Source organism: Pocillopora damicornis, chromosome 1, assembly GCF_964200805.1.
Source record: "Pocillopora damicornis chromosome 1, jaPocDami1.2, whole genome shotgun sequence".
In the NCBI taxonomy this organism is placed as follows: Eukaryota; Metazoa; Cnidaria; class Anthozoa; order Scleractinia; family Pocilloporidae; genus Pocillopora; species Pocillopora damicornis.
The window spans coordinates 1,358,209-1,371,021 of NC_142670.1; the positions used below are offsets into that span (position 1 = coordinate 1,358,209).

At 38.7% G+C, this 12,813-nt stretch overlaps 1 protein-coding gene across 2 annotated transcripts; it reads right to left on the minus strand.

The window, feature by feature from the left end:
* Nucleotides 1–25: 25 nt before the first annotated feature.
* LOC113669408 (interferon regulatory factor 5) lies at nt 26–7,784 on the minus strand. Of its 2 annotated transcripts, none has more exons than XM_027185428.2 (6): nt 7,723–7,784; nt 7,016–7,398; nt 4,537–4,658; nt 2,606–2,657; nt 1,637–1,680; nt 26–1,040 (listed from the first exon to the last, which is right to left on the minus strand). In XM_027185428.2, the coding sequence occupies exons 2-6, from the start codon at nt 7,365–7,367 to the stop codon at nt 918–920; spliced, it is 693 nt and encodes a 230-aa protein (XP_027041229.2). In that variant the 5' UTR covers nt 7,368–7,398; nt 7,723–7,784; the 3' UTR covers nt 26–917. The 2 variants fall into 2 exon arrangements, with proteins under 2 accessions (XP_027041229.2, XP_027041231.2); XM_027185430.2 differs by lacking the exon at nt 7,723–7,784 and adding an exon at nt 7,445–7,600 and having other exon boundaries at nt 7,016–7,373.
* Nucleotides 7,785–12,813: the final 5,029 nt, after the last annotated feature.

Genomic DNA, 12,813 nt, shown 5'->3' on the forward strand with positions numbered 1-12,813 from the left:
TGTCAATCAAGTAACCGTGAAAAACTTGAAATTCTGGCGTATTTTTATTTCCCAAAACTTTACATCGAATCTTATCACTCCATGACACCCATAGAGGCCAATATAAAGATTCATTTACCCTTGCTCTTGAAAGCTTTATCATGCAATACAACTCTTGAAGTTTACTTTAAAAAAATACTTGGTATTTACTTCATCGCGCTTAGTTAGGGTATTAGAAGAAAGAATCTGCGCGAGATGAATCCCATTTAACAAAATTGTTACGAGGTGCTCCAAGTGCTTTTGAACCAGAGGCTTGGGTCTAGTCGTTGTGCTTCAAGTCATTTCCTAACAAAGTCGCCTCAATTTCTTGCAACACCAAGTTACGTTAAGCGTTTTCAGAATTGAAATTGACGATTACGGGCTAACACTTTTGCAAATTGTATCAAAGCGAAAAAAAAAAACCTTTCTTATTGTGACAAACCTAAGAGGGAAGAGAGATTAAGCTGAGACTGAATCTATCACCAGAAGACAAGTGATTTATGGAGTTTTCATCGGATTTCCGAAAACACGGATTTCTTTAGGAATAAGCTTATGTGCACGTGTCTAAATAACCGGTCTTTTTGGCTTGATTCTCTCTCACTGAAAATCAAAAAGCCTATTAACGTGTTCTTCAAAAGGGTGTTTGCACCGAATCCTGGATCAAGTGCTAAGCTTGCTTCCTCTGTTAAAAAAATTGTATTAGTGAACGCTTTTTTAGTTATTTTTTTCCTAAGATAAGACAAAACAGACGGAAAAAGAACATAGACAGTAAATCTAACTTAAGTGCTTGGAAACTAAATCATAACATCTACACCAACACTAAGTTGGTTTTATCGTATTTGGAACAACGCGAACCTCTTTCAGAGAAAGACTGGTTGCGAACAAGCTGTAAGAAGGCATCATGGGAATTGGAACGGGTTCAAACCAGCATGGTATGAATCTGCACTTCCACCTGGAGAGCTAAGATTTGGTGAGCTTAGATACTCTGGCGAACTTGCTTCACTCATCATTTGATGTACCAACTGTAGAATTCAGGAAAAAGTTGATTAACAACTGCATGTCAATAAGAAATCCGGAATTACTTTAGTTTTGCCTCTAACCGCTTTGTGATTGGTCTATAAAACTCACACCACCTTTTCAACCAATCAGGCACAATGCTTTAAGTGGGCAGATTTGTGCTCACCTTACAGTGAAGCCGCTAGAGGCTTGGGGCGGAAAGCTTCGCGAGTCGTTTTTGCAGCTGCTGCATTTGTTTTCGTCGAATGCCAAAAACCGCGCGTTACTTTTGCTAAGTTCAGGTTTAGGATTAAGCGTACTTCAAATGAGTGTTGTTGAACCAAAAATCTAGAAATCAAACTATAACGACAATCATTTGGAAAAAGTGACCTGTAACAAGTAGCCAAGGGGAACTAAAAACAAAAGCAAGACAACAGCCTTAAGCGCGGGAAAGCGCGGGCGACCAAGTCACGTGGGACTTCAGTTTCGCATCTGATTGGTTGAGACGTCAGCGCAGGTTTACTCAGGTCACCTCTGTTTGGCCATTATGATAAGCGTTATAAAAAAAAGGCAAGACTGTGATAGTTCCTAAACAAACAAAACAGAACGAAGCCTTTCTTACGTTAACAATTTCTTCGTCACTCAATCCAGTACTTTCCCTTCTGTCTACAATAAAGACGTTAAAAAAAGAGAAATTAAAGTTTTAGTGCTCTCATTTATACTCACCCCTGGAACCTTCGTAAAACTCACTTATTTTAATCCATAACATTAACATTACTCAGTAGGCGCAAGTCAAAGTCCCACGATCTAAGGAGAGGGAGAATCCTGGGAACGAGGTTTTCAATGCGCGTGCGCCATTAAATTTGAAACACGCGAGGAAAGAAAGGAGCCTTTGGTCGTTTATCCCCGCGCGTGCCCACGTATACGCTCGTGGCAACTCGCGTTTTGAAATTATGCTTAGACTGCCACCCAATGCAACAACCGTCATCGGGTTTAGTTTTTCACTCTTGTAACCGAGCTTGAAGTTAAACTCAGCAGGATGTCTCAAGTGGAAACAGTTTCGCTTGGTTGCCAAAGGGAAAAAAACCACGACCTTTCGGGTTCTAAGCCAGTTTCAAAACCGAAGTGTTTAAAAGGGAATTTCCCAATCTAGTTAACATTCATGTTAACCTTTCTCTCAAATAAACAGATCAAATTGTTCAAAGTTACTTAGGCAGGTGTCTTCACACGAACCAAGTCAAACAGGTTTGCTTGGCTGCTTAGATCTCGCCCCAGCTGTAGAACTGCAATGAAAATCTCATTGTTTCCACATAAGGAGGCGGGCTGGCCTAGATATTGGTGGCCCAGACATTTCAACCTCTCAGCCCAATCGAGGGACGGTCATGTCTTATTCATCTCAGTAACTGAGCTGAAATTTCTCGAAATTTAAGCTCGGTAACCAATAGGACCATCAGACAAACTGTCCGTCTTTCTTGATGCCGGGCCAGCCAGTTTGTAGGGCTCTAACGGAAAAGTCCGAGGGAAGGATGCTAAAACATTGACTGTGTTTATAGAAAGAGCCCCAAATAATTCCATTTACAAGTAAGCTTACCTCGACACGGCCATCTGTCATAAGCTTCCGGCTCTGCCGGGTAGGAAGAGGGCTGAAAATAAAAATTAAACTTGCGCAATCAATTGTGTTTATAGGAGGCGAAGTTTATAGAGGTACTATTGTTTATTTTTGACACCCCATAAAGTACACAGTTTTTTGGAAAAACCTCAGAAATTTTTAAAGATCTCTCATAACAAAACGTTTTTTTTTTCCAAGACGATCTTGAGAAACTGATTCTGTCATACGGATGATTTAGTCTTAAAAATAACCCCTCAGATATCGCGGGAAGTTGTTTTTATAATATTATCACCTTGGGTGTCAATTAACAACTGCTTTCCGGGAAACTCGATATTATCAAAGGAGATTAAAAATTGTTTAGTTGTGCTAACACCACCGAATGAGGGACGTCCGTATATCCGTAATCAACCCTTGTGATTCAAGAGATCCCAAAGGAACTGTAAAACCGTTCTCTCGAAGGTTTCAACATCCAAATGTAGTTTGCAAAGCAACTTCCGGTTCCGCTCTTCATCCGTATAGCAGCTGTGGTCACGCAACTATTTCAAATACAAACAATCTTTTGTTCGCTTTGTTTCATTTTCGTAACTCTATATTCCCAAAATGATAAGGCATAATATTTCAACTGATTTCCAAGAAACGTCACCAAGCGTCATTTTGACATGACACGTTTGTGAAAAGCATTCTTTGAGTTGATGCAAATTTGGATAAATTGGAGGATTTTTTTATGACATAAGGATTGTATCCGGAGAAAGCTGTGAGGTGAGTCATTATGTAAACGCAGAAGCTTTGAGCAGCGGCGGAGTAGTCATGCGTAATTACGCAGCGTGTAAGGTTCGTCGGCTGTTTGTGTTACCTTAGCTAATGATGTGAATTTTAGGAACCACATTGCTCTTTTGTAGTGAAATGTCGTCTCTGAATCGATGAAAGTGAAAGTAATTTTATTATGATTTAAGCGGTCGTGGAATATCGAATTCTTATTAATTCAAAGTAGTCGGCGAGTGGAGTTCGTAAAAAAAATCAATTCTGCCTACTAATTAGGACGCTCAAGCGAGATCATTACTTATAAAATTGAGAGGGTAGCTATGAGATTAAAGGTTGACTTCGAGCTATAATTCGCAGATCTAGCAATTTTTTTTCCTGTAAATCTCTTGAGGGGTGGAAAACTTTCCTTTCCTAAATCGCTCTCTCTTATGTAACTCGTGAACCTAGAATTCCGAGAAATTGACTGGTGGAACAATATTTGTTTCGCGTTGCGAAAGCGATATCACTTGAAATCGCCGATTGAAATATCTCTTCGAAATTTCTGTAAAACGTCAGTGGATTTGAGATAAATTTCTTCAATATCTTCAAACCCCATCTAAAAACCAAACTTGTCATTTAAATTCAGTGTTGATTATCTCGTTAGCTTTTTTCAAATACAGGGAATTCCCAGAAATTTGATCAGAATCCTCAAAAAATCAGTTGAAGTAAGCAGACTTCGCCAGTCTGGGTAGAACCGATGAAACCGAAGAGATATCGTGCGTGTAGAGCCGGACATGACTGCGTGTACTCCGCGCGCATCGAATCCAGAAGTCGCGGGTGCAATTCTCAAATTTGGCAATGAGGGCTTCAGAAATAAAGATTATTGCTAGGACTACCTGACGAAAGGTAACTAAAGGAAATTAAGCCGTTTATTTTAGATTTTTTTACATATATTTGGAGGAGATAGAGAAGGGTTTAGAACCACCGGAAAGAAAAATCTGTTTTAAGCGGAGCACGAATTACGAGGTAAACCGGAAGCAAAAAAGTCAAATGTAGGATGATTTTTTTTATGAGTTTTACATGTTTTCCATAAGAAAAATGCTTCTCACTCCAGCTGTTGCAGGAATTACTAAATTTGTGTATGAGATGAGAAAACATGGAAACTTGCTTACCTGGTAACACACGCCCAAAGTCGGAAAACTGGTCTCTCTAAAAGATAGTCTTGGAGGCTGAAATACGGCTTCGCTCCTTCTTATTTCCGTTGTCTGACTGGTGGACAACAAAGGCGGATTCTCTGTGAAAAGAACAGGGAAAATCTTTTATCTCTACGTGATCATGATACAATTTTGAAATCATTCATGACAAGTTTCTTCGAGACGACAAAGGGGTTTTGTTTCAATATTTTATACAATTTGTTGTTTACTTTTTTAATCAAGAGCCTTGAAATTCATTTCAAGAAAGTGATTGAGTTGATTCAATGATGAGAGCTTAGTACAGCGTGCTAATTAACTTTTTGATTCATTGAAAGTTCATTCAAACTTTATCTTTCCATCATCGTGGTTTCAGTTCTCTAGTGCTCTATTTAGTTCCTAAAACTCATTGTCTGAACCGTGCTGAAATTGCCGAAGGGCTACATCTTTTCAATCAATCCTGTCTTGTCTGAAGATCAAAAATTAAATCATATCTCTAAAGCGTCAGCGCGCTTCAAAAATTATTCTTTCACGCAAAAATCTGGGCGATCACGTACCGAAAGCCCAGACAGTGAAAGAAAACCACAATATTTATTATCAAATTATTATTAATTAAAGCTTTCCAACTTTTTACTGAACAAGTCTTTACTTAATAGAAATTCAGTTGAAACGCGAAATACTGATTATTTCCTGGTTTTCACTCATGCTCTTGGTATCGCTAATTTTCTTCAAGTCACATCGGTAAAACTTTTGTCCCAGTGAAGAAATGGATGGCAAATAAAATTCAGTTTGCTATTCACTTAAGCGACGATGCAACATTAAATTACAATTGCTGAAGCTTAAGTTGACAAAACACGTGTTTGAAGATGAAGAAAAGGCCCATTTTGAAGAGTACCTGTCGGTCTACCTGTCGCAAAATTCGCAAGTCACCGTTTGTGCATTTCGCCGCTGTCAACTTCCCGAAATAGCACTAATCGTGGCCATGTGCGTCAACTTGCTGCGAAACTGGTTTTTCCAGCTTTTTGTTCACATTCATAAGTACATGTTCAAGTGTATGCAATTATTAAAACAAAAAGATTACATGATCGTATGCTGGCCGAACCACTAATTTTCAAGTCTTTTGAGGACGAACTGTGAAACAATCTGTAAAGAAAGTCTGCAATATAAATGTAACACACTCAGTTGGGAAAATCCGATTACTTTCTTTACAAACAACGGAAAAGCTGTTTATAGAAATGATTCCTTCGCGATGATTCTTCGACGAAAGTGAAAGTAACCATGCAAGGAGGCCTGATCCGATCCCTCCCAACATAGATTACCTTTTCTTTTCCTTCATAGTTTATATTGTTTTGCAGCGCTATTAGATTCTAGTTCACTAATGCTCGTGTTCTTTAAATAAACAAACCTCACCGAATTAGTTGAATTGTTGATGCACCACACCGTTGCATCAGATAAAGATAAAAAAAAAATCTGCTTACGTTCGAAAGTCTATCTTAAATTTCATTACTCAGTTACTTCGTGTTACAGCACAGAAGAAAGACAAAAGAAATCCCACACTCAGCAACCTGTGAAAGGAGGAAGGACATTTGGTAGATATTTGCCACGATATTTGCAAGTTCCGCACTTGCTAAAGATGATTTCTCGTTGATGAAGGCGTTTTTAGCTCAAGCGCAAAGCTTTGAGCTGTGGGAAAGCCTAGTTTGATGTAGACGTTAATTACGGGTGGTTGTGTAATGGAGTCTATTCTACCAAATTCTGAATGAATACCTACCTTTTTGTTGGGGAAAAATGGCCTAGAATACACTGACGAGTACAAATGTTTTTGGAAAGCCATCGAAATTAAAGTAACCGCTACTACATGTTGTTGGCTCAACTGAATACAACAACAACAATTTAGCAAACCAAACTACAGCTAGCAAAAACGTGATCATTATGAAAGAATTTCTTTAATTGACGGCAAGTTGACTCGATAATAGTTTGTAAAAAAAAACATTGCGTAGGATTGACAATGTTTGAGGTCAAATAAGTCTGGATGTTCCGTTCCCGGCACGATTTCCTTTTTTCTAGGATGAAGGAAATTGCCAATATCAGGTGCTCAGTCGTTGGCAAGTCAGTAAAGTTGTGTTCTCATTTCGTGCGCAAGCAAAACAAACTTTTCTGATTTTTAAGTGGAATCGCGAATGATCGCTGACACTCTGAATGGAAGAGAAGTTTTCACTGATGCTTTTTTTTGCTAAGGTTTCTACTTCAATTTTAGTAAGTTGCAACATTTTACTTGTGGTTGCACGGCAGTTGTTTGCTAGATTTGCGGTATCACAAAATATTGCCCAATTCTGTTCCTTTTTCCTGTCACCTGAGGACTCGTTGTCTCAGTATTCATTACGGTGAACTCAGAGCTTTCTCTATATATATCACAAAAATTCCTGGAGTCAATGTTAGCCTGAATGTAAGCTAAGCTTACCTCTGCCTCTAAGCGGCCTCATTCGGTAGATTTTGAATGCATCCCTTCCACGCGGACAACTTTTGGTGCGAATTTCTTTGATATCAGGCAGAGCGTTTAGGGCGCACCTGAAATTCGTCTTCCACTTTCGAGGGTCAGCTTTATCCCTGCCTTCTTTATACTTTCCTGTGTATGTAGCCCAAGCTTGGAACAGAGCAGCATCTTCCACGCTCCATCCATGCCGACTGCCGTGCTTCCACGGTACTCTAAACATTCTGTCCTTTGGGTCTCCTTCCCATCTCAAACCAAATCGGCCTTCATTGATATTCATCACAAGCCAGTCGCGGAGGCGAAGTTTCTTTCGATGATGCATTGTAGTCTAATTGAAGCAAATTATGGAATCTCTGAAAGCACGAAAAGTCAGATAAAGAATAACTCGCATCAGTTTACCTCTATGAGTCAAACACTTCGCGCTCCGCAAACTTTCATGGAGTCACTTCGCTCCATGTTAAACTTCTTCATGGAAAGATCGTTAGCAGCACGGCAAGCGCTGACATCACACTGTTACATTTGCAAACCACATCACGGTATTTCACAATTTGATAATGAAATTCTGTGTGGGCGATTCAGTTTCAAAGGTGTGACCCCAAACACGCAAACTTCTGGGAAAGGAAATCGTTAGCAGGAATAAAGTGATCAAACAAAAAAACTACCCTAAATTTACTTACCCTTCTACCTGAGTTGCGCGTGCTGAGCGTTACAACGCTTGTAATGAAGCTTGATTCGGTGCAACCGAGGAAAATTACTGTGAGGCTTTTAAAACTTTCACTGACCAATCAGGTCGAGGCTTGCTGGCACAGAGCCCTCATGATATTATCCCAGACAGCTGTCGTTATTCTTTTCATATCAAAAGTGTTATTTAACGGTCATGATGCTACTCAATAAATATAGTTTCGATCCTACGCGATGAAAAAACCTTCCAACTTTTTGTCAATGTTTACAAGAACGATTTAATTGCGCTGCACGAGTTAGCAAACAACGCCTATACGCATTTCAAACGCTGTGCGGTTGTTAACATTCCTATCCAAGGTTTTTTTGTTCGAGTTTAATGGTTAACTATTAAAAATTTCTTCCCAATATGGGAAGGTACGCAAATTAACACTTAAAAGGAACAGTAGAGATGTGCCGTTTTGCAATTCCAAAGAAAGAATTAGCTTCTTGACTTTACTGAATAACCTTGCTTTTATGTAACTCGTGTAGCATAAATTACCGACAACTTTATTTTTCCTAAGGGAGACAGCGAGGGAATTTACCATGTACAGTCATTCATTCAAGAATCTATTTTCAACTTCTGCTAGCCGTCATTTAAATATCACATGTTCATAAACAGGAAATGCCCAATTACTGTCTTGTGTGGTTTCGTATGAGCTACGATGATGCTCTTTAAACCGGTCACAGTACAAAAATAGTTATAACGTACATCCAGCCGTCAAATAGAGTTGAGCTTTCGATTCGCCATGGGAAGGGTTTTAGTGCTTTATCGGAAAGAGACCTCATATAATTAACTTGGGATGTTCCCCGTGGAAAAATTTGCATCTTTACGAAATACGCGCTGAATGGTCCATATGTATGCAGTTTTTCAGTTTCATCAAGAGTTTCAGTAATTACACGTGTTTTCGCGGCTAGGTCTTTAAAAACTAAAACAATTTCATGATTTTTCAGTTTCTCTATGAAACGTTTTCCGGTCTAAAATTTAGGCTTTCTCAAAGCACATTTAGTGAAGCTTCATCGGTGGCACCAGCTATCAGCTACGGCTTTTGTTAAATTTTTTGGGACCAAAAAGAGAGATCAACAATAGGCTTTTAAAACAAAGAATTAATTTACGACAAGGTTTAGGTAAAATTTTTTGTTTCAACGTAGACTTCCTCTAGATACAATTATAGGATCTGAGATTTGTTAAACACGCGGCTAGGAGTGACTAAGCATGATTAAAAAGTTATCGCAGTTCATTACTAAGTTTGTTAGATAAACTCACACTAAACCGCAACATACATTAGCAATAAACCTGATACAATAGCTTTTTGCTGATACTAATTTTGATGAATGGGATGAAAAAGGAAGGTTACTTTTTCAACGTGTTTGAAATTTAGATAAAAAACATGCGCAAAGTATTAATTATACCTACACTACTCATCGCGGTAAGCTGGATCACGGTATATTATTAGAAAAAACACGGGCCCCTTGTTTTTCCGGAATTTTATTACTCAGGAAGTTCAACGTGCATTATCTTCTCAGAGTAATATTTATAAACCAGTTTAATGGTTCATCCAAATAAACAATACAATGTTACGCGCGATTAATATCGGCGACGTGTTCTATTCAAAACAAAGGGGCTTCCTTTATCGTGTTGAAACAAACACGCGCAAATAAATAAAACACATAGGTTATATCTGTGTATCCGAAAGGTCTCCACGAGTGAGTTATTCGATACTTTTTAAACGTGTAATGTAGACCAAACATCTTGATAGTCAAACACGTTTTAAGATGAAATTGATCCTGACCCATTACAGAAAAAAGTAAGTTTGTTTAAATCCCCCGTGGAGTTTCTCAGAACTTGATTAAGATTGAAGACAAAGATTGCAGGTCTTCTTGTCTTCTCCTAGGAAACAGACTGAAGGCGCTGCAGTCTTTCTTGTCAAGTTACTAATCGCATATCTTAATTGTTCTTTAAGACAATAGTGGATATTGATTCAATTAGACTGAATGAAAAAAATCTGCAAATCAAATTCTTCGCCAAACCTCTTCAAAGTTCGCTAAAAGAAAAAAGAGGTGAGTAGGAAGTAATAAAAAACTAGATGAAATTTTTCAGTAACGATTGCTCGTTAAAAGCTGAAATCGTCGGTTTGTTTTGGCATAGTTTCAGCGAAGTCTTTTTGCCACGTTTACCCATTTCCGATGTAACATTTTGTTCAATATCAATCGGAAACACGTCGCAGACATTAGATATAAGTGATGCCATTATGACCTGATGATTTCAAAATAAATATTGGCTTAAAAATTGTGCCAAAGAATGACAGATCGACCACGTTCACAACAAACCTAAGCGCTTGATTTAGCCCTTTTTCAAAATTCTCAAATAGCTCTTGATGGCCAATAGGCAAATTTCATCTGTTCTCAATACAGCAAAAAGTTTCATGTTGAATTTCACAGACGGCTTAAATCGAAAAGAAAAAAAATCGATTCATATTGCCGTTCGGGTTACTGTTATCGTGATTCAAATTATAAAGTTCCCTAGGGAGTACACGCCTTTCGCCTCGAGTGGTTTCTCATGATCCCTTCGAAATAAATTCTTCCAATGCAACAATTATGTCTCTGTAGAACGTGATTTTGATTTGAATGACCCCAAAAAGGGAAAAATAAAGAGAGAGAGGACAACGAGGCGAAAAACCATATTTAGTGTTGTAAAATAATTCAAATAGTACGCGCGCTCTGATTGGCCATAAAACCATTTTACATGAGCGTATGCAAACACGGTTTTCGTTCCTCTTTCATTAGTTATTTTATAAAAGAAATGTAAAATGGTTTCCGTGTTTACATAGCCTGATGTAAACACGCGGGAGGTTGGGAGAACACGAGATAAGCGTAGGAAACCACGACGCGAAGCGGAGTGGTTTCCAGCTTATCTCGTGTTCTCCCAACCTCCCGCGTGTTTACATCAGGCTATGTAAACACGGAAACCATTTCACATTTCTTAATTAACAACTGAGTTGAAAACGTAAATTGGCCACCGTAAAGAGTTTTAAGGCTGACGTTTCGAGAGGAAACCCTTCGTCAGAACGATTGGAGGAATTGTGGGTTGTGTGTGGGTTTATATGCAGAAAATGGAGTTACGCTAAAACGATGGCGTGTTTGTCTTTTTATCTTTTCAGCATTTCTCCTAAATTTAGCTCTAAGAATGAGGTACTAGAGTAAACAATTTCCCAAGGGTTAGATCAGTTTGCTGTCTTGATTTCTTGTGTCACTCTACTCCTCCAAAGTGTTTCTATCGTGTTCAGTTTTTATCTTTGGTCACTCCTGCGAGTGGTAGAATTAATGGAATACTATAGAGATACTAGTGATATCATTTTACAAGGGCGTGACTTAATGATATCGGAGAAGTCCCTAAACTCGTTCACCATTCAAATATCTTCCAAGGTTTTGGTACCTCCAATATCAAATTCCGTTTCAGAAATTGGTTAAAAGTTGATCAGTATTTGACAAAATGCAGCTTTAAGTCTAGATAATGAATAGAACTATGTGCATTGAACAGAGGAGATAAGTTTCTAAAGAAACTGTGGTACTACCTCGGTGGGGCGTATAAGATCATTTGGCCTTACTAAATGAGGTGATGATATAAACCGGCCGACGTAAAGAGTTTCGAAAGCTGACGTTTCGAGTTTTAGAGAGGACGGAACTTCTAAACCTCTAATTAAAGACGCGTGAGATTGCTGCAGGACAATTTCTTCATATTGCAGCTGTCAGTGTTAGATGTAATCGACGAATGAACATCATGAGGGGAAATTGAGCGAGAGAACTTAATTATTGTCGGTACAGGGGTAGCACACGATCCTCAACCCTGTCCGGATACCCCCGAGTGAAGTTTTCTTGCCTTGATACAGAAAAGATAAAGAATAATCCAAGCGAGTTGGTGGCTTGACTATCAAACCTTGTAGGAAAATGATCCAAGTAGGGACAGCTCGCACCTTACGAAAGTTGAATTGTTACTTTAGTCATTCTTCACGACTTGCACCGCAAGAATTATTTACCAGTTACTCGCCGAGGTAGAGGTGAACAGTCCTTTAAGCGTCTTGTTTACTACACGAGTGCCAAGTTGTAACACGATTGCAAATTACGAGCGCTGTCAGAATCTCGTCTGTCTTGACTGTCTGCAAGAGATTATAAACTTGCTTTCTCTTGCTTTCTGTGATGTTTTTTTCAAACAAATAATAAATAAGTATATGATTTCTCATGGAATTTGATGTAACTATACACATACATTTTTTAAGACTACAAATTACACTCGCCCCACGTCGCACAAATTTGTTTTCTTTGAAAAATGTGTTCATTTACATTAAATCATGTTATTACCTCTACATAATTTATTTCATGGTCGGAAATTAAACTTTTGACCCACGATTTGTCTCCTGGGCTGCTCGAAGGTGATCAACACTTGCTAATCACTTTCGAACCATGATTAAAAGGGGGTAACTTCCTACAGAAACTGCGGTAGAGGATATTTAAACTGAGTTGCTATTATAAATTATAAATAATTCAAATAGTACGCGCGCTCTGATTGGCCATAAAACCATCTTACATGAGCGTATGTAAAGACGGTTTTCGTTCCTCTTTTATTAGTTATTTTATAAAAGAAATGTAAAATGGTTTCCGTGTTTACATAGCCTAATGTAAACAACTGGGAAGTTGGGAGAACACTCGATAAGCTGGAAACCACAACGCTTCGCGTCGTGGTTTCCTACGCTTATCTCGTGTTCTCCCAACCTCTCAAGTGTTTACATCAGGCTATGTAAACACGGAAACCATTTTACATTTCTTCATTAGCAACCGTAAAAAGTTTCTTAATTACTCCGCTTCGCAGAATGCCCGAGTTACTAATTGGGCTTTCTTTTTAGTGTTGTCGTTCAGTCACAAATCGCCGTCTCGCTACAGCGCACGCGTGAGGGTACATGCTAAAACGCATGCATAGTCAGCATAGAATGCGCACATGGTTGAGCAATGGCGTATTTATCGAAGGTGTTGTTGCTGAACCAAGAAAGAGTGAA